Source organism: Agelaius phoeniceus, chromosome 7 (assembly GCF_051311805.1).
Source record: "Agelaius phoeniceus isolate bAgePho1 chromosome 7, bAgePho1.hap1, whole genome shotgun sequence".
In the NCBI taxonomy this organism is placed as follows: domain Eukaryota; kingdom Metazoa; phylum Chordata; class Aves; order Passeriformes; family Icteridae; genus Agelaius; species Agelaius phoeniceus.
The window spans coordinates 24,250,398-24,278,339 of record NC_135271.1 but is presented as its reverse complement, the minus strand read 5'-3'; the positions used below and the strand labels follow the sequence as shown (position 1 = coordinate 24,278,339).

General features: G+C 43.9%; 1 protein-coding gene across 6 annotated transcripts in view; it reads right to left on the bottom strand.

Annotated features, from left to right (window-relative positions):
• Positions 1-7,425: 7,425 nt before the first annotated feature.
• CDK15 (cyclin dependent kinase 15) overlaps positions 7,426-27,942 on the bottom strand; it is a 40,374-nt gene continuing 19,857 nt past the window's right edge. For 5 of the 6 annotated variants that reach the window (XM_077181269.1, XM_077181271.1, XM_077181272.1 and 2 more), the window contains 4 exons: positions 21,716-21,764; positions 18,958-19,097; positions 13,520-13,657; positions 7,426-11,186 (listed from right to left, as the gene is read on the bottom strand). In XM_077181269.1, the coding sequence (XP_077037384.1) occupies positions 13,548-13,657; positions 18,958-19,097; positions 21,716-21,764 (299 nt within the window). In that variant the 3' untranslated portion in view covers positions 7,426-11,186; positions 13,520-13,547. The remainder of the gene's footprint in view (positions 11,187-13,519; positions 13,658-18,957; positions 19,098-21,715; positions 21,765-27,942) is intronic. The other variant, XM_077181270.1, reaches the window with a different exon arrangement.

Sequence of the window (27,942 nt, the reverse complement as noted above, 5' to 3'; positions counted from 1 at the left end):
TGACCTACAGTTTGCACAGAAGGAGCAAGGGGAATAAATGCCTCTCTCAAAACCCCTTCAGCAATTCTCGAGTAATCAGTGCAAATCATCCCAAAATGCTGCCACTGGGGTTTTGCAGTTGATGCATAAGGATGCTGGAGCCTTAGGAAACTTACTGTGAGGCATCCTAAAACTGAAAAATAACAGCAGCACTTTATGTCTTGGTTCCTTTCAGTCTATAATAGCTCTCTTGAAGAATCCTGTCGTTCTCTGTGAGGAAAAAAATCTGGTATTTCCCTTTGCTCCTTCCCTGGCACATCCTGTGTGCCTGGGAGCTTGCTCACATTCCTGGTATCCCCTCTGTTTGGAAGGTGTTGTGCCTACAGCCCAGGGGAAAAGCTGCTTGGTCTGGCATCCTCCCCAGGCACCAGCCCACCTGAGCCACAGCCCGGGGCTGTGAGCCCTGTCTGGCTGCTGTATCCCATCTCTGTGCTGCCCCTTCCCAGGCAGCATGTGATCCTCTGCTGTGCTCTGCCTTCTACAGGGAATGGGTTAACGCTCTAAAATAGTCTTTTTATGGAACCTCTTGGCAACACAGAAAACTTTCCCATTGCCAGGGTGTTCTTTTTATTCAACAATTTGTTCCCAGAAAGCAGCCCATTTAAACAGGTTTTCTCTATTAACAGCCTTCAGCTGCATTTGGGGTTTTTTGAGCTTATTCAGTGTGCTGTAAACTGCAAAATAGTGTCCTACAATAGATTTGTCTGAGGGAACTGAAGTGTGTACTCCTGTGATTCTGCCTACTGTGGGAGCTCCTTGAAAGCAAGATGTCACATCCAAAGAGTAATCTGTGTTTACAAACACATGGCCACACATACTCTACATTTTCAACAGCCACCAAACTGAAATTCAAATCCCGCAATTTTGCTTCTCTACCCACCTGCCCTGCACACAGCCAAAGCAGGAAAAAAAACCTTTCCAAAACTTGGATGGGATCATCTCTTTTATTTAGATGAGGAAAACACACATTGCTGTCTGCAGAGGGCTGAGTTTAACTTCCCAGCTGGGGCCTCTCATCTGTAAATTCTTGCAGACAGAAAAACACCAACTGCTAGCAAGATAATCCAATTTCCCTTCTTTCCCACTCAGAGGAAGACTGCCTGCTCCCCCACTCCATGTGGGTTTCAGTCTGGCAGAACTTCTCCCAACCACTATACCCCGGGCAAGATCCATATCAAAGCTTCAGCCCCCCAGGGATCATTAGAAGGCATTTATTTCTGCATATTCCAGTCAGGGATGCAGAGGCAGGGGTGGAGGAGGCAGATAACTTTATTCACAATGCAAATAGGTTGCCCTTACTTTCAACCTTTTCTTCAAACCTGGAGATATTAAAAAAACATGAGCTCTTCTAAAATAATAAATACACTAATTCTGCTGGATGTTATATTGCTAGTGCCTCCAGAAAAGTGCCCTGGCACCATTTGATGGGAAAAGCCAGTGAAATCTGTTAACTCTGCTCTTGCCCTCACTCCCCAGATTGCTGGTAAAAGTTCAGTCGAGTGGGCTGAACCCATATTAGAGCACTTGGCTCATTTAAGAAAGATCATTAGTAGGTAGTTTTGCACAACAGGACTAAGATGCTTCAAGGACTGAGGGGAAAGTCAACCCAATTCTCTCTGCAAATTTGAAGCACTAGACTGTGATTTACTAATAGGGAGCAGGGAGTTATTAAGCTCATCACAACACAGCATCCTGCTCCTCTAGTCCAGAGGGAGCCAGCTATTTAATAAATCAGAAACCAGTGCTAAGCTACAGGGATAAAAGGATCTACATTAATATGAAAATATTAATATCTGGAAGAGCAGATTATAATCTAAATGGGTTAGAATGAGATAGCACCATTGTTTAGAAGAAACAGCTTGCTCCTAATCTCATTAGAGCTGTAATCATACTAGCAATGGAAGATATCTTCAGACCCTTGAAAGCAGTTTGGAGGCCTGATAAATGTGGTGATCATGCTGGGTGGGTTCAAAAGCCGCCTAAGGCTGCCTTTCAGTGTCAGCTGGATCTGTCTGAAGGAAGAGAATGTTCAGCTGAAGGGGATGATGTGGCTTTTCCTTCTGAAAGATGGGCAGATTTGCAGAAGTTCTGCACCCCTTGCAAAAGAGAGCATTGCCCAGAGACACTCACGACTGGGGAGGTTTCTCTGCTCCACTTCCCTCCAAAACTTCATCTGGAGCCACAGGGCAGGCAGGTGGAAATCTGTAAGATGAAGCTATGTTCTCTCTCCCTCACTTTACAAACCAAAGGGGACTTGGCATAGCAGTGCCTGCTATGAAAGGGTACTAAAGGTTGGGGTCAAAGGGGCTGTTTCCCCCCCAGGCCACGGCCCCAGAGTAGCCCCTTCAGGGTCCTGTCTCTGCAGTTGCCTCAGGCACTGCTGGATGTGAAGGGTCCAACCCTCACTGCTCATGGACTGCTTCCCTCCAGGCCTCCCATTTTTTCCTCACCTGTATTAAGGGAGCAAGCCTGCCCTGGCAGAGACTGTGATGCAGCCTGGCACATGCAGACAGCTCCCTGAAGACATGGTGATGGCTAGAAACCTGACTGCCTGCATTGGTCATGTCCAAATGATAGAGGTTCCTCCTCTGCCTCAGTGGGGCAGCTGCTTTCCTGGGTTTCTCTCTGCCACCTTCAAAGACATTCTCAGATTGCCTCCTCACTCAGCCCCCAAAGCATCCTTATTCTGCTTCCAGGAGCCTCAAACATGGTCCCAAGCTTGGGGCTCACAGCTATCTCCCATCATCTTTCATCTCTTTTTGCACAGGATCTGCAATGGATGGTCAGCATCCCTGCTCCCAGGTCTCTTGCAGACCATCTTCTTTCAATGTCATTAAATCTTTCGGGTCTGTGTCCAGCTGAATGGCTCTGAGAGGGTTTTGTATAAAACAGACATCTAATCAAGTGGGAAGCCTCCAGCATTTTCCCATTGAAGCATGGTGTGGTTTATCTAGGGGCTTTTAACCAACAGCAGCATGCAGGTCCTGCAGCTCAGCCCTCAGCTCACCAGCATCTCATGGTGATCTGTGCAGCAGCATCATGTTTGGCTCATAAGAATTGTTCCCAGACTTCATCATGGGGTTAGTTGACCTTGGCACTAGTGTCACATGGTGATAAACCCAAGAGCTCTGTTCAGAGACATAATTTTTTTCAACCTTTTTGTTTTGAATCCAGTCAAAGTGTGAAATGGTCCAGATTTAATTAGCAGAGAAAATTCTGCAAAGAAAATGCAACAGCTATTACTGATGAGAAGGGTGAAACCAAAGTGAGACTGCATTGCTAAGAGTTGTTGTTTTCCTCTGGCAGCTGTGACACTTCCAGCCTTAGTCACTGAAATAAATTTTCCAGCACATCCTTCAGGGAAGTGCCCAGTCAGGCCAGCAATCTGGCTTATGCTTGCCTCATTACAGACTCTGCTGTGAGACACTGCAAACAGACAAACTATGGCCCAGCTGCCCAGCCAAGGCTGGCACATAAGGCCTAATCCACTCAAAATATGAAGGACCTTCCATAACACATGGTTTTGATTTTCACAAATATTGAGACTATTCTTTGCATTAATGATAAAGTGGATTAAGCATGCCCCATTTTCCTAGATAATGCCCCTCTGGAGTTTCACTGGGACCAAAGTGGATCTGGCATTTAAACTAAAGAAATCCCTGTTTAGCGTGTGGGAGTCTCTGGAGAGGCCTCAGATCTGCACTGCAGCTGTGAAATACAGCATCTCCTCTGTTGCTTATCAGAGATCTATGTTTCTCCTGGGAAAATTTTGCCCAAAGGATTCAGCCCTTGCCAAATTTTCTACTAGAATTTGTTTGTTTATTTTAAATTTCTTTTTAAACATCTGAAACCAACAAACTTAAAATATGCTCTAAATCTATCAACTTGAGTTAATCTCTTAAAATAAAATTATTAAAAAATTAATTCCTCCAGGCTGCCAACTTCTATTTCTAAGACTTAATCTAAAATAGATTTAAATGACTGAAATTCTAAACCCAGGAAATATGAGGTTTAATTGGAAAGAATCACAGTTTTTCTTTTCTCCTGTGCTACTACACCTGCTCTTGACACCTGATTCTCCTGAATTTTAAAATGGTCCATCTCAAACAGGCATGTGTATATATAATGCTGTTCTTTTGACCCCTGTGCCCACTTTGCAGCCACAAGGAAATACATGTACCCAAGGAACAAGTCACTCAGGGACAGCTCTGCCTCATCTCCTCCTCACTCAATCCTCCAAGACAGCTTTCCCCTTTTCTATGCTCTCTTCCTTCTTCGTGTCTATACCCATTTGTCATGCAAAAAATATCAGGGCAGGAATGGAGCCAGATATTTTAGGTCCGGTACATCATCTAATGTTTTCCATGGTTTCTACCATGCTGAAAGGCAGAATTCTGCCATGATGCTGTGTTGACCCTGCAGATGGCATTTGATTGTGAATGCAGCAACATCTCCCACAAGCTTCAGAGGTGTTCCAAGCAAGTGGGTGGGCTGGGATCTATAAATACTGATCCAAACTTCATTTTATAGGGAGGGATGGTAGAAAACACACAACTACAATTTGTTCTGAGAATTTATTAATATTAAATCCTCAGGAGGTATCTCTGCTTACTTCACAAACATCTGTTTGTTGGAAATACCATTCTGATAAACAATTTTCTCAGCCTCAGCACTATAGCAGTACAGATGTTACAGGTGAAGATGATCATATGGTCCTTTTGGTCTTTGTGCAGGGTTGCTCTCCCCAGTACAAAGGTGTGGGACCACAGTTCTTTTCTCACAGCTGCACCATACATAGACATCTGCAATACATGAGGCACTTGAGCATCAGCAATCCTAATCAAACCCCCAAAGTGAAATTTCAAGGAAAGGTACTCCCCAGGGACCCCCAGTCCTCTGGGTAAGACGCATTTTGAACTCTAGTGATGCTAGATGGAGAACTTCCAGTGTATCTCAGCATTAAATATGTTTGTCCTGGAAATAGCTTCAACTGCATATTTTGAATGAAGTCTGTTTGCTCTGGAGAGAGCTAATGGCCAACTACCTGTAGGTATTTTTCCCATGTCATCATCCAGAATCCTGTTGACCAGTAACATACAGAGCTGTCTGATGTAAAGTATGGCCAAGAATGGAGAATCCCAAGTTTCTGCCTGTTTCTGGTGGCTATCCAGGGCATATGGAGAACAACCTCCTAATAAAAAGTGAATTCTGATGTTTGTATCCGCATTCAAACTGTTGCAGTGTATACAATGACTTGTATTTTAAGAGCCTGGCTACTCTGTCTCACTACCCTGGAAAAGACTTTGGAATATTAAATAGAGAACAGTCCCACTATCAGCAAATATTCCTCTAAGAGATAAATACAGTAAAAGAGTCATACTTGTCTTTCTTAGCCAATATTGATATAATCTCAATTCCATAGGGTATTTCAATTGAAGAACTATTCTGGAATTATTCAGAGAACATACATGTGATGGGGTAAATTAGTAGAATATGATTTACCTTTAAAAGGTCAGGCTGTGTACCAGTACATATTGCTAAAAAGTGTATTTCATCGTATGACCAGCTGGTTGGATGTCTTACCCTGATACAGCAGCATCGTGGTACTGTACATTTTGAAGACAGTGCTAAATTCAGATCGTGGCTCCCGCTGGAGGGCTCAGGATGCCATGACTTGCTGTTTGGGGCACTTGCTGAAGAGGAAAGCAAAGTTCAGGGTTGGATCAGACAGAGAGCCCCAGAGTCCCTATTTTCCTGCCGCCAGGAGTGCTAGTTTTGGCTTACTTGCTTGACTAGGAATGAATGGGACTGGTTTGGTTTTCTTCCAGATGGGTTTTACTTTGCCTCATTATAAACTTCACCATGCACTGTCCTTTCCCCTGCGTTATCTCAGTCTCCTTCAAGGGCAAAGCTGGAATGTAAGAGGGGTGCTTTTGCTGGGAGCTGTTCTGAGCTGAGAGGACAGGCAAAAGTGACCCTTTATCCTGCTTGGTGTTTCAAACAGCTTCCGCCTGCGGGGAGGGGATGTATTGAGAATGTGTGAGAGAAAACACTGAAAAGGGAAAAGAGGCACAAAAAGGGAGGAGAAAAAAAGTACAGCAAGGAAGCTAGAGACAAACTTCAAGTTGTGGATTATTTCTCACCCAGGCTCTAATTAGGAAGCCTCTTATGGGACTGTGAAGCTGTCAGGCTGCCAAATGTCAGCGTGTTTATCGGAGATCAGGCGAGTCTCCTGTCTGCAGCAGCGAGTTTGGTGCCGTGATCCTCCTGGGTCCTTGCAGCGTGTGTGACTCACTCGGCACCGGCACCTCCGGGGGCTGCGAGGCGCAGTGGAGGGCTCCTTCTTCTCCTTTAAAAACCCAAAAATAATCCCTTTCCTGGGATTTGGCCTCTTCATGCTGGCTCTGCATGGAGAGGGTTAATCATACAGTGCAGAGCAGCTTCAGCGTATGTGACTCAGATTCCCGGGGAAATCCCCAGCTTATCTGATGGAGCCTGTTAGTCTGCTAATTGAATAAGCTCCTATTAAAAGTGCAATGTTTTTTAATGACTGCTAACAACGGGGGCCAGATTCTGATCTGATCTTTTCGCTTGGGATGATTTTTGCTGCTGGTCGGGCCCAGTCCCTGATTGCAGCCTGGCCCCCAGCCCCACTGGCCCCAGCGGAGCTACAGCCGGGCACTGAGGCTCCAGGGCAGCCTTTTGGGGTGCGGGTGAGCCACCGGCCGGTGTAACAGGCAGGAAGATTTATTTGGCATCTCTAGGAAGAGGCAGGATGCTGCAGTGCAGCCAGCAGAGGAAAGCATTTGTTGGGAGGCTACCAAGGATTTCATGTAACATAATTGCTGCAAATATTTTTTAGTGATTCGAGCCGTGCTATGAGTAATTAACTTTCCCGGTGTTGAAATCAGGTTGATTTGTTGATTCTGCACATAAGATGTTGTCTGTGTTTGCCTAGGAAAAATATTGCGTATGGCTCTGCATAGGCACATTCAATTTTAATTATACACATAATTCTAATTTTAATTAGAATTATGTGTATAATATCTGTATCTCCTTTTTCTCAACAGGAATTGATTTTGAGAGGGTATTTGCCTAACAGGAAAATTTAAAAAAATGTGATTAGCATTTAAAGTTACTTAGTGGGTTCCAGGGTACTTCCGAAGGAGACCATAACACCTCTGATTTCAGCTAGGCTCAGGGTGGGGTTGAGCTCTTTTGCATGACCCTGTGACCACATTTGCCTTCCTTTTCGTACCTGGAATTCCCAGTGGGTTACCCAAGCCTACTTGACATCAGAACCATGTCAGGTTTTCTAATAAGACTTTTTTTTTGCTTCTTCTTGCAAGCCAGGAATGAGATCTGACCACCTTCACCCCCACATATCTCCACACCTACTCATCTCCTTTGTGTCCTTTTTGCTTTTCTCCTAGGAAAGTTTCTATTAAAATGCAGGAGCTTCTTTTAGGAGGTCCCACACATTCACACTGGCACTGAGCTGCTGCTTTAGAAGTTTCATAGCAACCGTAAGTTGTGTTTTTTTCCACACAATAACAATAACGAAGTGTCAAAAATCTCAAGCTGCTGTTATCAGAGGCAGAGTCTAAACTCCATTTCTCAGCCTGTTTTCTATTCCCCACTCCCGAGTTGTCAGATGCTGTGACATGGCTCCATCACACCACGACTAGCAGTCCCAACAAACAGAAAATGATTTCCAACTGGCAAACACGCTGTTTACTTTCCAGAAAAATTGCACTTTCCCATCTGACAGCTGATCAAGGGATCTCCTGCTGCTGTCAGCATGAAGAAGTGTTTAAACACGGGGATGGAAGTTTAAACATTTTCTCATTATCACAGAATAAAAAAAAATTAAAAAATAATAAAAAATAAAGGCATTGAGTCTCTCCGACCACCTGCTGTGCCAGTAATGAAGCGATGTCACATGACCAGCCGGCGAGCACTTTTATCTCTGCCCCAATATCATTACTGAAGTGACACCTGTCACATGACCCGCATCAGAGCTTTCATCTGGGCTCCCCAAATGCAGTTCTGGCTTGTGAGGGGGATTTTCCTGGCATTTCCCTCCCCCACACACACTTTAAAGAGCATTGCCCACTTGCACCATTGCAGACGGGGGTTTGCTAGTTTTAAAGCCCTTGGATCTTTTCTTGGACATATATAATTTGGCCAACAAACTTGCTCCAGGCTGAAACAAAACAGAATCCTTGCCTGGGAAAGAAGTTATTTCATTTACTTCCAGATGTTTTTAAACCAAATATTTAAGTCTGATGTTAAATTCTCTTAACATAAAGGAGGATGTTAAAGGATTTCTCAAAAACCTCAGATTTGTTTTTGGGTTTTTATTAGGTGATGAGAAGGAACAGTTTGATGACCCTTAAGCACAATGATCTCCATTTACATGCACTTTATAAACTCTCACCTGCTTTACCAAAGCATCTTGCCCCTGCCAAACGAAAATATTTTCTGGGGAAAAAAAAAAAAAAGGTAAAGGTCAGTCCTGAACCTCTCTGCTAATGTCTGGGACTTCTTGTGAGGTATTCAACAGCAAACATTTGGATTTGAGGTGGGCCCACATAAATGACAGCAGTACTGAGCACTTACTTGCCAGAACCCATTCAGTTGTCTCAAAACAACATCAGACATTCAAATGTGACAGGGGATGATCACACTACAGGAACTAGATGTGAGCAGGTTGGAGATAAGAGAATATGAACTTTATGGATTTTTCCACCTCCTCCTTTCTGACTCCCCACTCATCCATGATTAAGTCTCGTAATTTCCTCCCTGCATAATCTGATTCAGCTCACTAAAACAATGAAAAACTAACTCAGCAAAAGAGTTCATAGTCTTCCATCTGTTTAGTGAATTAAATCAGTTCTTCAAGGGCTTGCAAAGGTGACAGAGAGAAAAAGAGAAAGACTGTAAAGCTTGAAGCAGGGAGGGAAACGGGGGAAGCAGAAGTGCCTTTTTGGGTGGCACTAACTGGGTACATGGATTCAGACATGTTTCTTGTTTCCTACTCTTTCTGACTCATTACAACACTACAGCCATTTTCCCCGAAGGCTGTTGCCCCTGAGATTGTGCAGGCCAGGGGATGGAAAATCTACTGAGACAGTACTCCTGATGTAAATAGTATTCTCATTAGTTGAGGAGAGGAGTGGTTTGGAGTCAGTTTCTGTCTGATCTGGCATATTTTAGGCATTGGGCCTACAGTGTTGAGTTAATGAACAGAAGACTGCTGGGTTGCAGCATATCCAGGGTGGTTCTGGCTTTCTGCCCCTCTAGATACAGAATTATAAGGTATCATTTGACTCTTTGGCAATTTAGCATATGGCTAAATTTAGCAATGGCATGGCCATTATGGGGTGGCAGCTATGTAAAACAGCAAAGCCATTCTGTCCCACTGCTTCAGGGCAGAAGAAATTTACAATTGATGCTCTGGATAGGCCATGAGGAAAAGTGACTCAGTTCTCATCATTAGATTCCTCACTGCCCATGCATAACAAATCCTTTCATTTAACATATCTTGAACATTTAGTTGCTCTCAATTAGGAGCAGACATTCAGCCACAACCAGCCCAGTGCAGACCATGGAGACCCTGCTTCTTCACTGCTCTTAGTCCAGACATCTCCAAGAATGCGAAAGCAATGTAAAACAACCTCTATCCCAACTTGGGCATCATGTACAGCTGCTCTGTTCAGTATTGCAAAGAGAGGTCAGGTCATTGAGAGTGGCTGATCCAAGTTTGGGAGATCCAAGTCCATGCAATCTACAGGTAGAAAGACTTTTGGGACATAGCTTGCCTTTGCATCAAGGCAGAGAATTTTAAAGAACATAACCTAAGGAAAATTTTGTCCTCTTAACTGAGCAGTGCCTGCAGACAGTCTATGTCCCCCTTAATATAGCTAATCTATACATTCCTGTAGCAAGGGCAAAGGGGAACATAAACTGTTGTGATGCTTCCTGCCCAGATCTGCAGTGTGTGTTTGGTAAATGATGGACTGGAGTGGGGCTGGAGATGCAGCTCTCTTAACTAAAAGCTCCTTTCAGCTTTTCACCTTTCAGCTGTTTCTATGGCTGCCACTCATGGCTCCTTGACTGGTTTTGTTCCAGTGCCTCAAAGCTCTGCATAATTCTTGCTCAGAGTTCTTCCAGCCATGCCAGTGACACACTACTCAGATGAATAAAAATATCCAAGAAGGTTTATATGTCTGCACCTCGGCAATTTATCTTTGTCTTCCTTTTCTTCCCAGATGTACTGTGAGGTTACACCAAGGCTACTGGTTTCTATGTCCCAGAGCTAAGAAAAAGTATCTGAGAAAACTGAAACCAAGCAGACTAGTACTTGAACACAGTAAATTACTTGCTTTCCCAATTCTTCCAGGAAGAATTCTATGAGAAATTTCACAGTAACTGCAGTTGGGAAAGAGGTCTCTGATTTCCCCATGTATCCCCATCAGCACTCACCTCAGATTAGCTTTCCTTCTTATGGTCTGTCAGCAGCCTTGAGATCAAGGAGATTAAAACACTGTGGAAACTCATTAATGAGCCAGGACTCTCTGCAACAGCTGGACCGAAAATGGACTGCATTTGGCTGCATCTTAATTCTCTGCCATCTCCCCTCTGCTCATCAACACCTGCACACATTTGGGATGCTGTATAAGACCCCTGAATTCAGCTCTAAGCAACCAGTCTGCAATGCACATGTCTAATGCTCTGCTGGTGTGGAACCAGTATGCTGGTAATCCTGTTAGTAATGGCAGAAGCTCCCTCTAGGAAATTATCACAAATAGTCTTAAACAATTCCTTTTGTTGACAACTCTATCCAAGAAACCATCTTCCCTGGAGACTTCACTCAACTTTTGACTAATCCCCTCCTTCCCTCAGGAGCTCTTTTGTTGAAGGAGATTGTAGGCATACCCCAGGAATGACAGGTCTCTGTAAGCCTTGGATGAGCCTCTACATTCTTTCAATTGTCAGTCCCCATCTGTCCTGTTTGTACATCGATCTTCTGGTCCAGGGAGCTCTCTATTAAGTGACACATGGCTGAGTATATTCTGCAAGTCCAGTGTCCAGACTGTGCTGTTGCTTCTTCGTTGCCAAGTCAATCCTTCTGACATTGCTTTCTGAAAAACAAAAGGCAGGACATCTGCACAATTTCATTCCCTTCTACTGAAAGGTGACTTTTGAAAAACACACACCCCACCCCTCAAACTGTGTCCTTGTTTTATAATCTCAAAGACTTTTCTTCATTTTCTCAACATAAGGAGTTATTTCAAAGGTCTTTGGTGTAAGGGAGGGTACAATCTGCCCCTATTGCAGAGGAACTAACTCTATGAGGGGAAAGATCCATGGCCTAAGTCCTGAATCAAAAAGAAAAATAAATCCCAATTACAAATATTCTGCAGGGCTAGTGCCTTCAGTTATTCTGCTTGTCAACAGTTGGTTTAAAACAGGCTTTTCTCTTCCTGTAGATTCAACTACACTTAGCTGGTACAGTATCACACACATGTAGGAGGTGCAGCATTAGATATCTGAATATTTATTTTGAGAGGCAGAACGAGAACAGTAGCAGATTCCAATGACCCATATGTTCCTCCTCAGCAGGTAGAGGGAAAGTGGTGGGTGGAATAGGGCAGAAAATGGGTGGAGTGTTGGCATGGAGTATATATCACCCTGGGATAGACAACTGACAATATCTCATCTTTTCCTGAAACCAGAAGGAGAACAAGGAGGAGTCTGTGATGATGTTTAGTCCCTTGTTGTGTTGCTCAGGGCCCATGGATTCAAGATGGAGCCTAGTATGTTTAGTTTTTTGGTTTTGTCTATTTTTGTAACTTAAGTTAGGTTGGCAAAGGAAGGAAGGCTGGCCAATTTCATTATGTTCCCAGGAAATTCCATTCTCTCATGTGCCAGCATGAGGCTGTTGTGCTTTAGATGCCTATCTGCCTCTCATTAGATTTGAAAAAGCATACAGAAGCCCCCACTTTCCATTGGTAGCCTATTAAAATGACAGAAAAAATACTGTGACCTTGCTTGCATGTCTGAATCTAGATACCTTTTTTAAAAAGAGAATTAATAATATGAACACCATCACATATAGAATGTTTTCCTGCAATGAACTGCAGAAGAAAACTTGAGTTGACATTTAAGCTTGTCTAGCATGCTTTGTAAGCAGCTAAAAAAAAGGGACACAATCATTTTGAGGACAGGTTAATATATAACAAAAAATGTTAAGAGTTTATCCTACTATTGCAAGCTTTCACTATTTTAAATGATATATTTGTGAAATGCTCTCTAAATCATTTAAAATGGGCCAAATCCAAGTTCATAGAACATTGATGCATGAGTGCCCTCCTCAAGTGAGTTGCCCCAGAAGCCTTAGTGGAACTGACAGCCAGCTTTTCTGGCAGGATTAGTTCCTCTCTGATCACAGAGAGGGAAAAGCAATCCTGTCTGCACACAGTTGAGCAGGTGAGCAGGGAAGGCATTCAAGCTGCTTCCAAAACACAATCTGGTCACAGCACTGGCAATGTCAGGTCTTTCTTCAAAGGATTCCAGACTGGCCCCTCTGCCTGCTGTTGTCTACATGGTGTGGGCAGAAGGGGTAGAGAGGCTGTGAGACCAGGCACTGTGTGCTGGGACCTGATCCTATAGCAGGTACAGCATCTACATGCATTTGAAAGCACAGATGGGTAGCTGAGGTGTGTCCTGCTATCCTAAGGCTGCCTCTTAGCTTGGCAGACAATAACACAGTCAAACTAATTTGGCCTCAAAATCAGTTTCCAGGTCTGCCCTGCAAGCACAGACCCAGCAGTGGCACTGACAGGACACACGCTGCTAACAAATGCACAAAGTAAACAAAGAGACAGGATATAATAAAAGGATATTTTCTGGTAATTTCTTTTAATAACAGTGATTTTAAGCGACCTTTAGGTCTTCTGTAACAAAAAGATGAAAAATATTGATGCTGAAGCATAATTTTGAAACCTGACATTAAAATAGTGATTAATTAAAACCAAAGATATTACAAGATAAGGAGATTTTGCCTAGCTCCACTCAAGTTCCAATGTGTGTGAAATCAAAACAAGTAAGGTATGAAATGTGAACTCAGTAGGCAAGGACAAAGGAGAACAAAGCAATTTGGTCAGTTTAAGCAATGGGGAAATGAAGCAATACTTTGACTGGAGAGGCATTGGAGGAAAGGGCACTGGTCTGAGACTTGGCAATATGACAAAACAAATCCAAACCTCCCATGATACCACTGAACACTGTTCATTGGGAGCCATTGGCTTGCTGATCTCTTCTCTCTGAATATGAAATTTCCCACTTTGTTCTCACTCTGGATGTGATCATCGTGCCCTGAGTATCAAATCGGTTTTCCCACCTTCAATACACGAAGGAATTCATGTCCTAAGGGTGATGGCAGCAGCTTTGACAATGGCAACTACATGCTTACCCAACAATTATTCAATCATCCATGGTTTCTACCAAAACTTGCTCAAACCTCCTGCGACACGGCCTTTTCCATAAGAAGCAAACAGGTCACAGATTTCAGGTTGCAGTCTCACCCCTGGAACTGTGAGCACTGATTGTCCTGTGGAAAAATCAGGTTAAAGAGAAAGCTGCAAAAGGGTCCTTTTCCTTCATTGTGCTACTTTCTTAATGCTCTCCTGTGACATTAGCTGCAATATAAACGAATTCATTTCTTACAGCTGCATTCCTTCTGATTGTTTTTGGAAAATTATTTCTTTAATCTAGACACTCTTCTCTAGAAATCTCATCTGCAGTTTCTTTTCTTTTTTCTTTTTCTTTTTCTTGGAGCAACCAGCAAAATACTATTTGGTAGAACAGTGGTAGGAATGCAACCCACTAATCAAAAGGATTCAAATGGATCTGCGCACTGCCAAGCTCTCTCCTTCCCACCCAGCAGAGGGGAAAAAAAGAAAAAGAAAAAAGAGATAGAGCGAAGGCACAGAGCTTCTCTCCTTCAGCAATCTCACAAATGCAAAACCTTCCACTCCAGTGACTCCTCATTAACTTACCAAATCTGACAGTCTAATTATCGTAGCTGCTTCACGCTTAGAATAAATAAATACTAAAGTGGGTGTTTAAAGAAATTGAGCAGTGAAATTCAGTCATCTAGACAGTCAATAGAGAGTTTATTTTAAATTTTTATATTCTTATGTATTTATATCATTTTAGGAAAGATAATGAGATAGTTGTCTTTCAGGCTAATTGAGTTCCTATGCTCATGGTTGCTTGCTGTCACAATCTCAAACTTAGCTTTAACTTTTGTGCCTTAGAAATCTGATCACTACCTCCCTATTTACTCTTTTCTGCTGATAACTGGGTGAAGTCACAAGTGCACCTGAGGATGGGAAATGACTATGTGAGACTTCCAGTCTGGATGTCTTTTCACAGCAAACAAGACAACTAAATCTTTTCAGATTTGCATTTAAGAGTGTTAAAGGGAAAATGGAAGTTAAAGAAACCTCAGCTATAACTTGCAATTAGACAAAACACAGAAAAACATCTGCTAACCTCTGATGCAATAGTGTCTGCCTCCACGAACGGTATTAACAGCACTCCCCCCAAGAGTGGTTTGTCTCCCTGAACAATAAGACCTTTATAGAGATTCTCTGGCCTGAGATCAATGGGAGTCAGAGCATTTGATCCATGTCTGTAGGACTTTGTTTCCACAAGTCATGTGGGCCAAACTTTGCGCCAGTTGCTTTTGCAAGAGCAGGAGCTGGGGAGTGAGCAAAGGAAATTTTCCTTTTCCCATCTTCCCCTTTGCTCCGTGCTCCTAAACAGTGTCCAACACAATGGCTGCCCCAGGACAGCATGCAGGGAAAAGCTTCAACAGGGCAACATGTCCAGGGCCCTGTGCACTTGGCAAGCATCTGCTGTGATGTTGCAACAGCTCTTTCCTAGGGTGGTGGTTTAATGACACAATACAAAACTTTCATGTCCTGTCAGTATGAAGGCAAGCACATCTTCCACTGTGGGGATCACACCAGGTGAAGGGGGGTGGTTTCCTGAGTTAAGTGAAGATTTGTTTTATCACCTCACAGATAAGAATGCTTCTGGCTTAGGAGGGGCAGCTGATTTCCTGCTCATCACCAGCTTTGGTTTATTCCCATATTAAAACACATTATAAACCAGACTCATACACCTGGTAGGAATTTTCTAGGTGTCTGTATCTGACTTACAGTGAAGGATATCTGTTTGCTGTGTACAGAGGTCACAAAGCAAAGTGGTAAAAAAAATCAAGTATGAACTGTATGAACCTTTTAGTTATGTAGGAGAACTGAGGGAAACCAGCCAACCCAAACAAGGGATGATGAAAGCCAGCTCTTCTTTATATGTCCCCTGCGATAACATTTCCCAGTGCTGGCTAATCCCAACAGTAATGGGATTTTTAGTAGGCAATGGCTTGCAGCCTTAACCTCCTCATTGCCCAAACTTACTGACTTGCTTTGTCTTAGTTTAGATGCAACAGACATTAAAATGACTGTCAACATCAAGCCTCCCTCCTCCTCTTCCTTGTCCCTGAAAGGCTGAATAGTGGGCTGTTTCAGCAGAAATGGTATGGTGTCTTCATCACCTGGTGCACTGATTTTGTGTTGCTGGGGCGATAACAATTAGAGACCAATTGTACCCAAAAGAGCAAGTACCTCCTCGTCAAAGCCGGGATCCCATCCATGCAACACACAATCCTGATGGAGCATGTACTGGAATTTACTGACTGCTGTGCTGAGGGTACAGCCAGGGTTGAGCATCTCCTACACTGAGAGAAAGGTCTCTCGTGAGACTGGGCACTGGTCTGGTGGGGAAAGGATCTGAGCTGCCAGCTCAGGCCTCCCTGGCCCCTGTGCCTGTGAGGTTTGGCCAGAGCTCTTCTTGCAGTGTGTTTTCTTGGGAGTGCATTGTTGATAACCCCAAATCCCACTGCTTACCTTCCCTTCTTGCAAGTCTGTTCTAAAGCATTGGAGGGAAAAAGAGAGGGAAAATAAACCTAATCTCTAACTAAGAATAATAAGCTGCAGTTGTTACTGTGTCTGACCTGTCTGACAACAGAGTGAGATACCTCCTCAGAAGGCCCTTTTGCACTTCAGGACTGACACTGAGTTGAGAGCACTGCTCATGCTTTCTTGATTCAAGGATCTCATCTTTCTTCCAGGAGGGATTAATTGGACAGAAAACATTCTGCTTTAGCAGGTGGCAAAGGGTTAGAATGAAGTTTTATCAGAGCTGCTGCAATGCAGGGCTGTACTGCACAAAGATAATTGTCTCAGGATTGGCTCTGGCCAGAAAAAGGACAGCAAATGCTCCGGTTTTACAAAGGTCATCACTGCCACCCCTTAGGCTACTAGCCTAAAGGAAAGGAAGCTGAAGAAACCCCTGCACCTCTCTCTCTTTTTATATGCAGAGGTGCTGGTGGCACATGTAGAATTAAGGCCACTGAGATGATGAGCAAGGTTTGAACCTGGACCTCAGGAATCCCCTCCTAGAGCTACAGGCACAGGAATGAGCAGCTGTGGGAGAGGCCCATCTATGGGCCAGTCCCACTCAGAGGACAGAGAACCTTCTTCTTCCCTTAGAGCACGGGCTACTCTTTTTTCCCAGCACTTTGTGCTCAGATGAGCATAGCAACAGCAACCTGTTCCACTCTGTAGGAGCTGCTCTCGAGGAAGCAAAGAGCCCTGTGCTCCCTCTCCCCATTCCCAGGGGCAGCAGCCAGCCTCACCATTAACATTCTCCCTAGGAATCAGAAACCTGCTATTTGGAGGGGTACTTAACTTCAAAACAGTGATTTCTCCAATTATTTTTTCCCAGGAACTGACCTTTGAAAAATATCCTCTAGCTTCCAGCTTGTCATAACAACTTATAAAAAGGACAGTTATGGATACAATTATTTCATAAAAACAGAGAATAATTTTTTAAGAGAACCTTTTATTTTTTCAAACCTTGTTTCCCTCTTACTCTCTTACACACCTTGGGATTAAACCCCTCTTCTTTCACCTTTCATCTCCAGATCACATTCTGCCTTCTGCTTTAACTTTCCCTTTCAGAGGATGGCAACTAGTAGCCAGCATCCTCCAGAACAAAGTTGAACAGAATATATTTAAAATCTGCACTGTTATCATAGCAACAAGAATTTTAAAATTATACAGTTAAATTCCAAAAGAGTGTTATGCCAAAGTGACACAAGAGAGCAAATGTCTTAAACAATTATGGCAATTGGAATGGCTACATGGGGAATTATTCAGAATAGCCTAAATTTTACAGGCTTAATGAGTCACTCATGAATATGGTCTTGCATGATCGTACTGTACTTGTTTCAGCCCTGTGCACTTTGATTCTGTTCTCAGCACATTGGTTGCTATGATAACACCATGCAGTTTCCTGTCCACACGACACTTCTTGCTGCAATATGGGGGATAATAAATATGGGATGGTGCCTAAACCCAGGTGAAAGGAATCTGTGCCCTCACTGGCAGCATATCGGAGAGATTGACACATTATGCCAATCTGTTTTCTCATTCCTTCTCTTTCTCCTCACTCTCTCCCTTTCTCTCACACTGTCTGTCTCTGTACCTGTTTTTTTCCTCTCTCTCTCTCTCTCTCCCTCTTTCTCTCTCTCTCAGCACTGACACTTTCATCTTCTCCCTTGGGGATTGGAGATGTCACTGCGGGAAGTGCTTGTCCGCCTCTCTGGCAGCAGCAGAGCCCTGTGGCTTTGACAAACCTCATTTAATTGGGAGGAAGCCAGGAGGGTTTGAAAGAACTGAAACATCCACGAAACTCCTTTTATCAGGCATAATTTAAACTCTGCATGGAAAAAACCCTATATGTATAAAGAAAAGTCAACTTCCCTCCTGCTGTGCGTGCTCCCCTCCTCCCCCCCCGGCACAGGCAGGCTCCTGTGAGATTCCATCTTTTCATTTTTCTAAAAGTGTCAAAGTAGATTTGTGCTCTGTGGCTGGGTGAACAGAAAAGGAATGCAGATGTCTCTCACTCAAGCACATACACACACAGAGCACCTTCTGAAGGGCAGCAGTTTGGGGGACTGGGAGAGATGCTAGCTGGCTTCTTCTCCACTTGGGATGTGTTGCAGGAGCCAGAAATTTGGTTTTCCAATAGCTTGACAACACAGTCCATGAAGGCTTTTTCTTAATTGCCCCTATCTTTAAAAACACCACCAAAGTAACTAGTGTACAGGGTGCCCAGGAGGCAACTGGGAATGCAAGGTCCCTTTGGACCTTGCTTTCCCTCGTGAGGAGCCGAACTGCAGCTTGGAGACCCTGTATTTTTTGTCAGCTCAGGCCAGGAGAGGCACAGCTGTGTGTGCAGCTGTGTGCTTAAGAGAAGGGAGCAAGGTAAAACTGAGGGAGAGCTGGTGTGACAGGGTACAAGGAACAGCTGTCTCAACATCAAAAGGGAGTGGGAGGAGCAGTCCGAGGGAATTGGGGCTAGCACACCATGCTGAGCAGATGGGAATTCAGGACATCAGGAGGGACCAGCGGGTGAGTTACACTGAACACACAGTGTGAGCTGAGAAATGTCCAGGCCCTTGGGGTTACAGAATGGGGGAGAGATAACCTGTCAAAGCATATACACCTCTGCTTTGCAGAGCACCATGGTAGCAGCCCATCAAGGTCTCCTTCTAGTATTAACACAGTGGTCAAGTAGAAGAAAACAGAAAAACAAGTTGTCAAATTTGGCACAGGATATAAACTTTGCAGCTTATAGGAGTGGGGAGGGAGTGCAGGCAGAAAAGAGAGACATCCAGGTGAATGACAGAGACTTTCAAAAATAGAGAGGAAACTCACAGTAAATAGCACGTGCAGCAGCTCTTTCTTGGTGAGGTGAAATAGAGAGTTAACTTACCAGCAGGAACCTGGTAGAGATGAGGAGGCAGAGGGCTGAAGAAGCTATGAAGAAGCGCATCTTGTGCAGAGATTCGGCCTCGAGGGAAGGCTGTGAGCATCCTGGAGGCCAAATTCTCTGCTGCTGGCACCCTGCTCATCCTAGGGAAACAGAAGAAAAAATAGCACAGGAGATGAGGATGAGCCAGAAAGCTGGAACCAGAACATGACCCAGCCCTTCTCAGCTTGAGGCGAAGATAGTGGAGGGACACAGGGGAGCTGGATAAACCCACCCCAGCTACACAGCTTTGCAGGACATTTGCTTTTCCATCTGAGTTTGACTACGTTGGGGCATATGCATTCAGCTCAAACTCATGTTTACAGACAAATTTTGAAAACCAATTTCTGGTTTTTAAAAAGAAAGTTGTAAGTGAAAGGGGAAATGATGCTGAAGAGACTATATTTTACATGTTGTAACTGTAATATCAGAGTTTGGTGGTATCAGTTTACAGTGACAATACAAATGTAAAAAAATAACGTGACTGGCCCAATGAGAAGACTAGAGGTCAAACCTAATAAACCTAAAGAAAATACCATTTCCTCTTCTCCTACCCCAGTACCAGTAGTGCAGCTGGTTGTAAATTGTGTTGGGGATTCACAGAGAAGAATCTGTTTCTCAGAATGAGTGCTTAAAATAAATGTAATACACATATGCTCCATGCCCAGCAAACACCAATGCCAAGTGGCTGCTCCCTAGAGGAGCACACAGCTGGGGACAAGGAAGTGGAAGAGCAAAAACAAACCAACAAGGAAACAAATAAAAATAGTCATTTAGTTTTACAGCTTTTACTTTGTTTGTTTGTTCTGATCACATTTCAGCTTCAGAGCATGGCCTGTTGCGCTTCCTCCCTTGCCCCCAGCGGTGCTTCCCCTCCAAGTGACATCAGGAGCTGGGATCCCCCTGCTCCTGCACTCCCCCTCCCTATACAGGACATTTGATATGCTGACATTTTTGTTTTGAGGAGATAAAATGTAAAATATAAAAGAAGAGGAAAAAACACCAAGACAGAAGGAGAAAAAGAGACCCTGAGAAACAAATTTGTAGAAGGTATCTGGCCTCACTGTGGTAGATAATCGCTGAATTTTCACCTCCAGAAAAACAACTCAAGTTCCCCTTCCTTGGGGACCAGGGATGGGACAGGGAGCCAAAGCATCCTGTCTGAGGCCTCTTGCTAGAGTGCATGACAGGCTGCCCTTGCCCTGGCAGGGTCTTGCTGGAGACCTTCTGCCCCCTGGTCTCTGCTGCTGCAGGCTCCCACTCTGGGCAGCAACACAGTTCTGTGTCTCCCACCATGGCTCAGGCTTCCTGGTGGTGGCCAAGCTCTGTGGAGAGCTCCCTTTTGATTTCTTAATTGTCCATGGAGAGTCATGGCTGAGCAGTCTGTATGAAGCAGCTCTTTCCTTCTCCCAAGCTGAGCATTCCAAGGCAGTTATTTGGCCATGGCAGCACCAGGACTCTAAGGCAGAGCTGGAGCTGGCCCATATTCAGCCCAGAGCTCTGCTATGGAGGTGCTAGGCCAGCCCCTTGGTTTGACCTGAAATGGGGTCTGTCAAAGGATTATGGCCAAAAAGCAGAAGTGCAGTATAGCACAGTCACAAGGAATATACTTATTTCTTTGTTCAGGCTGAGAGAGAATTTGTTCTGTTCCAGGACCTGCATTATAAGGGTTTGGGACATACTGAGCTTTCTGTGTTTCTCAAGCTGTGCATGACAATGGCTGGCATTTCAGTAACCTGTGCTTTGCTGAAAACTTTAGCATGTTTGTTCAGCCATTTAGAACAGCATCTGGGAAATCCTGCTCTAAAGAGCAGCACACTTCCCTCCTAGCAGGGCTGGAGCCCAAGCAATCAGCTGAACAGATAATAAACAGCAATGAAAAATGTGGTTATGTCCTCAAAGGATATTTGATTATTGGCATCTTCATGTACACAATCTTGAGGACAAATCCTGTCTTGTCTTTTCCTACATATCTATAAAACCTGCTGTGTGCCTCAAAGTCAGTTTAGGGGGATTTGATTTGGATGACTCCCTTTAGCTAGGTTAGGGCACTTTGTCTGATTATAAATTTCTTTCAGTGATACATATATACATTCTCTGTGTGTGTGTGTGTGTGTGTGTGTGTGTGTCTGTATGTGCCTGAAAAAACACTCCTTTCCCTTAGCACACTAGGGAGTGATTCAGCAGTGCTGGTGTCTCTGGTCAAGCTGTGAGTGTAACCATGGCCTTCATCTCATAGCTTTGGCCACTAAGAATGTGATTTTCCCCCTCCTAGCTAATCACAAGATTATTTCATTGTCTCATAAAAATGCTGTCCTAGCATGTCTTCCTTACTGCTGTTGAGCAACATTCCTACAGTCTGTTTTCAAAAATGAAAATTGGGACAGTGTGAAGTCTGTCCTCAGTCTGGGCAAGAGAGCCTGGGAAAGTATGACCTTCTCAATCGAACTGTGCCCCACAGAAAGCTGCACACAAAGTCACTGAATCACTGCTTATCTCAGAATAATCACTACTCCTCTGAGAATAATAAACCCACTATGTGTCTACCTTTGCTGAGATCTCTCAAAATCACTTGCTTAACTGATGTTAGATCTGCTTGTTACTACAGAGCCACCCTGCTCTTCCTGAGCTTGCCAAAAGAGCTCATTTCAAGTTAAATGATTGCACAAAGAAACAAATAAACCCAGAGGCAATTTTGACATTGCTGTTATAGGTAGCTTACCTGTCACAGATGACTCGGAGTCTCTGAGGTCTCCTGGAAGCAACCAGTTCTAGAAAGTGTAATATGCAATCACAAGATTAAATGAAAATCAAGCCAAAACCCATTCTCTGAGCCCCTACAAAAAAATGTGCTCAGAATTTCAAAGGGCCCTATAGAATCTATCATCTTATTGTTTATAAATATACATTATTCCTATAGGACTTGAATACCTGCATTGATCTTAATAAGGCTGTTCCAGTTCTGGAACCCTTTCATATATCTGTGAGTATAGGCCTTGGACCTCCTCCTGTTACAGTGTGAGTCTTAGCTTTGACATCAATAAAAGCAGTATCAGTCCCTAAAGCCTTCACACAAAGGAAGCAAAAAGAAGTTTGCAGGCCTGAATCCCCAGTCAATTGTCTTGACTTTCCAAGGGGCTGCTGAGCTTCACATATTGCCCCCATGGGTACATGGGGCTTTTCTACATGGATGCAGCAGTAACACTGGGGATGGAGACGAAGCACTTTGATCCCACTCTCTTCTTGCCCACAGCCCTCACTGTGTTTGTGGTTTGCCCAGTTAACCATGCTCATGGAGGCTTTGTACTCACTGATTATTGTGATCTCTATTAGACTGGAACTTAGCAGAGTTTGAAGTTTTGTGAAGTCTGTGTTCTTGATATTTTTCAAGGACATATTTCTAAACATTGTGGTAAATATAGAGGAATACATTCCTCAAAAGCTTTATTGTAAAGCATGAGTTTTCTCAGGCTTAGATATGAATGAATGGCTTAAGCCTGGAAAATTTCCCCGTGGAGATGATGAACAGAGATTTTTTTTTTGCAATCAGAAAGGCTGCAATTTCTACCCACCTACATTTTCCTGAGCACTGTTTCTGACAGCAGAGAATGAACAGTGGCACTCTAGTCATGGGAAGGAGAGCAGGATGGGTGGTGTCCACCTCTCTTCCAGCTCAGTCTGGACAAGCACTCCCCACAGCAGGGAGACCACCAGGAGGCAAGCACCACTGGTCTGCTGCCAGCAGCCTCAGAGCTTGGCTGGGGTTAATGCTGCACCTTTCCAGAGCATCTGCCCTCCCTGCCTGCCAGGAAGCAGCAGGCACTTCATTCAGGGACAGGAGCTGCCTGCTGCAGTCCAGGTGGGAGTCCCCTCTGCTTTTGCCTGCACGGCCATTTCCAGAGTGCCAGACCCTATGTCTGACTTGATGCACAGACAACTTGAAAAAGTGCAAATGACTGAACTTCCAGCCCTTGACCTTTCCAGCAGCAATCTTGCACCATTGAACCAGGCAAGCCAGGTTGTTAAACCTCTCACAGGGTAAGTAACAGTTCAGAGTTGAATTGTTCTCCTACACCCAAATACTAAGGTAATTTCTAAAGCAGTAAATGGGAATATAACTTAGGATGAGATTTATGACTGTTTGTGTGCCACAGCACTAGAATATCACCAATATATAGAAGTTATATATTAGCATCTTGAATACTCCCTTCCCAAATAAGTCACCAAGACTGGCAGAACATTGCTCTTGGATCACTAGTAACATTTTCACTGATCATCTTTCCTTTTTTTTTGCCCCCTTGACTGTAACAAAAGTTTAAAAATAAATTACCCATGTAAAGTTTCCAGACAGAATAGAAGAAAAACAATTTTAAAAATGGTTTGGAAAGGCAAAAAATTTTTCTGTGTGAGGTAGAAATTTTTATCTCTTCACAGAGCTGGCCAAAAACTTTCAGATGTGGTAACTTTCTGTCAGAAAAATTTGATTTGTGAGATAAAAACATTTTATGACAATATATCAATTTCATTAAATATTAGTAAAAATGCCAAGATTATTTAAGTACTGTACTGAAATCTTTTAACATTAATATTCTTTAATGAGTTTAACACAGAATTTTAAAAATGCATGTTGAGTTGGTAACAGCAGGGCAAAACATTTCAATGATATCTTAGTGAAATGTCGCTTTGTTTTTGCAGAGTGTATTTTCAGGATTAACATTCCAAAAAGGAAATAGAGTTGTCTTAGAAATAGAAATATCAGCTTGCTTACTGGGAACTGGAAGGAATACCTGAATTAGAGTTTGCTGTCTTGAGCAAGCCTCTTGACTTAAATTTATCTTTTATGTAACCTGGAGATTAATAATTATCTGCAAGGGGTAGCGTAAGAGCCAGCGAGCCAGCTACTCCTGTCCCTGTCCAAACTCATCTCTCAGTGAAGAATTCAGCTTGAGTGAGGACTGCCAAATTTGCCACTTTGAGTATACAGAGCTTTGATTATAAATGGAAGATATGGGTAAGAAAACAGTATGTCTCTGCTCAAGGACTTAATGCAGTTAACTAATGCAGTTTAAATCAGTTCAGATTAATCTCCTGACTGACCCCATATAGACAAATCCTTAGAGAATGCCGAGGCCCCATTGTGTTGAGCAGGGTAAAAACAGGGCTGTAAATATTTCCCCTACTGTAAGATTAAGAGCAATCTAAAATTGTAAAACACTGTAAACAGCTACTCCATAAAGGTAAGAGATAAGGAATATTTAGATCATTCAAAAAAGTGGATGAACTACTGATTTAATCTTCTCACAATGATGATGTAGACATAAAATGATGCGATTGTGTAGGGCCGATTGGCTTTTTTAACAGTATGAGTAGATCTGAAAGGTAGCACGGTAGGTTTGTTATTTTCTATCCTTATGCAAGGTAGAGTGTGCTAATGAGGAAATACCTTCCTATTTGAAAACCCAGGTGGAAGTGGCTAATGAACTGATAATGAGGCAAGCAAGCCAGAGGACAAAAGTTAAACTTTCCTAATTGATGAAGAGAGAGAAAAGGGATGCCAAGTGCTGCTGGATGAAGGCAGTGGGGTTGCAGGCTCACAGAGAAAATTTCTCTCATTAGTGAAATCTCTGTGGCTTCAGGACAGGAGCAGAGCTCTGTCTGTGTGGCAGGCTGGAAACTGCAGGCTGTGCCCATTGCCACACAGATGGGAAGTTTCCCTACACCCTGGCTAGCATACATTGCACATTAGTTACAGTGCTGCTCTTCCCTTTGAGATCAAAGCCACATGCAGTTTATTATGACAATAAAAATTTTATCGTTTTAGAATTCAGTTTTCAACTATCCCATGTGTTAAATGAAACATCAACATAAAAAGTGAGATTACAAAAAAACCCCAAAGCACTCGGAATGCAGACTTCATCTGCATTTTCACAAATGACATGGGAAGTTTGTATTTCAGGGCGTGCTGCTTGTTGCCTCCATCTGCTGGTGACATTTTGGAAACGCAGCAGATACTGAAAACATACCTGGAAGCACAAGTTGACTCTGGAAAGCTTCTAAATCTCATTCAGCACAACAAAGCCGGCAGAAAAATTAAAAACTAGGTTTTATTTGAAAGTCATTGATGCATCTGAAAAGGCCTTGTGTGAAACCTGCATCTGCTCTGTGAGGTGATATTACCTGGCACAGGCAAGTTCATCATTCAGGCTGTGCAATAAATCAAGGAGTAAAGCTCACTCTCAGTTCATCAGGTTATAGATAGGTATGCACTGCTTCCCATTCTTTGGAATCCAAATTTCAGGAAAAGGAAATAAAAATTAACTTGGTACATTGGGCGCTCCAGCATTCCCAGTTTGGCAAAAGCACTAGCTTAATGTCATGGGCTGTGATTCCTAATCCTTTCCTGCCCTTGACCCCTGCTGTCTAGATTCAAACTTGTAACCATTAATGGGGCTGGATCAAAACACTGGCCTTCTGGTGTCACCAATGGTGTTTAGAGGGGATTTAAACTCACTGCTTTTCAGCGCAGTGAAATGAACACAGCAGTAGATTAATGCAAGGATTTGAGCTCACTCAGCATGAGAGCTTTCAAAAATAGTGTTAACAGAGCTGCAACTGCCTCTTTCAGGGGAAGCAAAATGAGGGAACAGAACAAATGAACAAACACAGGGCAAAGCCTTGTCACTATGGGTAGGGCTGGTAAGCCCGGGGAGCCAGGGAGACAGCCAGCAACTGTGCTGAGATGTGGGGCAGGAGCTCTCCCAGTCCTTCCTGTTCTCCAGGGAATGGCTCTCCAACCTGCTTGCAGGCCCTATGACTGCACATAATTCCCTATCCCAAGTGCCACTCCTGCAGAGAGCAGGTGACATCACAAGCTGTAGGGCTGGCCACAAACAGGTTACTCACCCATCCTTCCCATTCAGCTGGAGTCAGGTTGAGACTTTGGCAAACTGTAGGGAATGGGCATGAGGGTGTTCTTGAACGTTGTGCAAGACACCAGGGCACAGGGCAGTCAAAAACGCCTTTGCACATTCCATCCCTTGCCAGCTGCCCATAGAGGAGGCAGAGGAGCTGCTTTTCCTCCAGCTGCCCTGTGTGTGCCTGACTCACAGAGCCCATGCTGTATCCTTTCCAGATGCAGCAGGATGTGCTCAAGCCCACAGCAGTGACAGGAAAACATCTAAAGGTTTCCAGCTTTCATTTCAAAGATTCCTACTAACCCACCTGGCCCAGGAACCCTTCCAGTAACAGTCTCAGTCTGGGGCTGCGCCTACTGCTGCTGAATCCAGTGGGAGTTTTACCATCAACTTCAATGAGAATAGGATCACACCTCAGTGCTTTGTTTTGCCCGTGTTCATTCCTTGCCGCGGGCAGGAACCTGTTTGTTTGTTTGCTGCCTGTGCTCAGTGTGAACATCAATAGGACTAGCTAAAAGAATTCAAACCATCAGATTTGGAGAAGAGCTCCAAAGTTTGTTTGCTTATCTGAACCAACCCAGGCACCCAGATTCGCACAAATGGTCTGGGAAAAACCTCAGGAGAGAAGGTTTGCTCAGGCTGACTCCACAGACGGTATTGGGGCTGAGCATGTCCTGGGGGGGGAACAGCATTTGTGCTTCAGGGAAGAGAGGGGAAGTGCCCAGAAGCATATAAATGGCATTTTACTTTAAACAAAGAGACTAATTGTCTTTTTACCAGCAGTCTCATCAAAAAGTGAATTGATTTAGTTCATGAGTAGGGCAAATAGTCCAACTTCAGCCTAGCCTTCCTCTTCCAGACTGGCTTGTGTAATCCAGGTGTGAGCCAAGTGCTTGGCTCCCATATGTGTCTGGAACAGCTCGCAGCCCCTTAGGCTCTCAAGAGGGGAAAGGGATATTGCCTCTCCAGCTAACACAGCTATTGCCCCGAACACTGACAGAGCATCTTCCATGTGTTTGCCAGCTCTGTGGGGTGCTCCAACAGAAGTGTCCTCTGAGTCCTGCATTTCTGCCTGGTCCTGCCACAAAGGCACCAGCATTCCAGTATCACAGCACAGCACAGGTCAATTCTGGCCCTCTGGAGTCCTCTAGGGAAACTTTCTATCAAGTCTGAAAGCAAGTCAGGCTTGAAAACTGCTTATGATGTCTCAGCTTCACTGGGGTTGTTGCCCTGCTGTCCAGGTGCCTGTCCTCTCCTTCCCAGCCCTGCCATTGGCACCCTCCAGAGCAGCAGAGGATAGCACTGCTACTCAGACAAAACAGAGCTGAGGGAATCACTACTCAGAGCAGTTCTAGGCTTTCACATTCTTTGTTGTCTGTGCAAGTTTCTTTGGTAACATAGCCTTAATGCTTGCATTTCCAGGTTGTGCCTCTACCTAGCACCAGGATACCTAACCATCATCACTCAGAGTTTGTATGTTTGAGGCTTTGTATTAGCAGATGGCTGGCATAAAAAACTTCTTCGTGATTAGTTCCTCCCACACATGAGCATTTCTGTATTTTCCAGACTACTCTTCTCAACTTGTAGACTATCCAGCCAGGCCTTCTACAACTTAGAGAAGAAAATGCTTCCTCCAGCTGTCTGCTCTGTGCTTGCTTGCTATCCAAATTAAACTTGCTGTGGACAGCGACACATTCCCATTTCACGCTGGTTTGATTAATGTGTCTCAGCTAATTGTGTGAAAGATTCCAGTCCTTTCGACTGTGAGACCAGGTTATTGTTCAGCCAATCTCGGCTACCATGTGAAAATGGGGGCTGTTTAGTGTTCATGCACCAGAATCAAAGGAGGGGCATCTTGGACTGGGTCACAGAGCAACACCCACTTCTTTGAAAAGATGTTACTATGCTCTACTAAACCTGTAAACCTCTTGCTCAAAGCACGTCTTCTCCCTCCTCCTCTCCCCCCTGTTCTTTTTTTCCCTGTCCAGATAGACAGGCTCCCCCCACCACTCTCCTATGGTATAAGTGAGTGAGA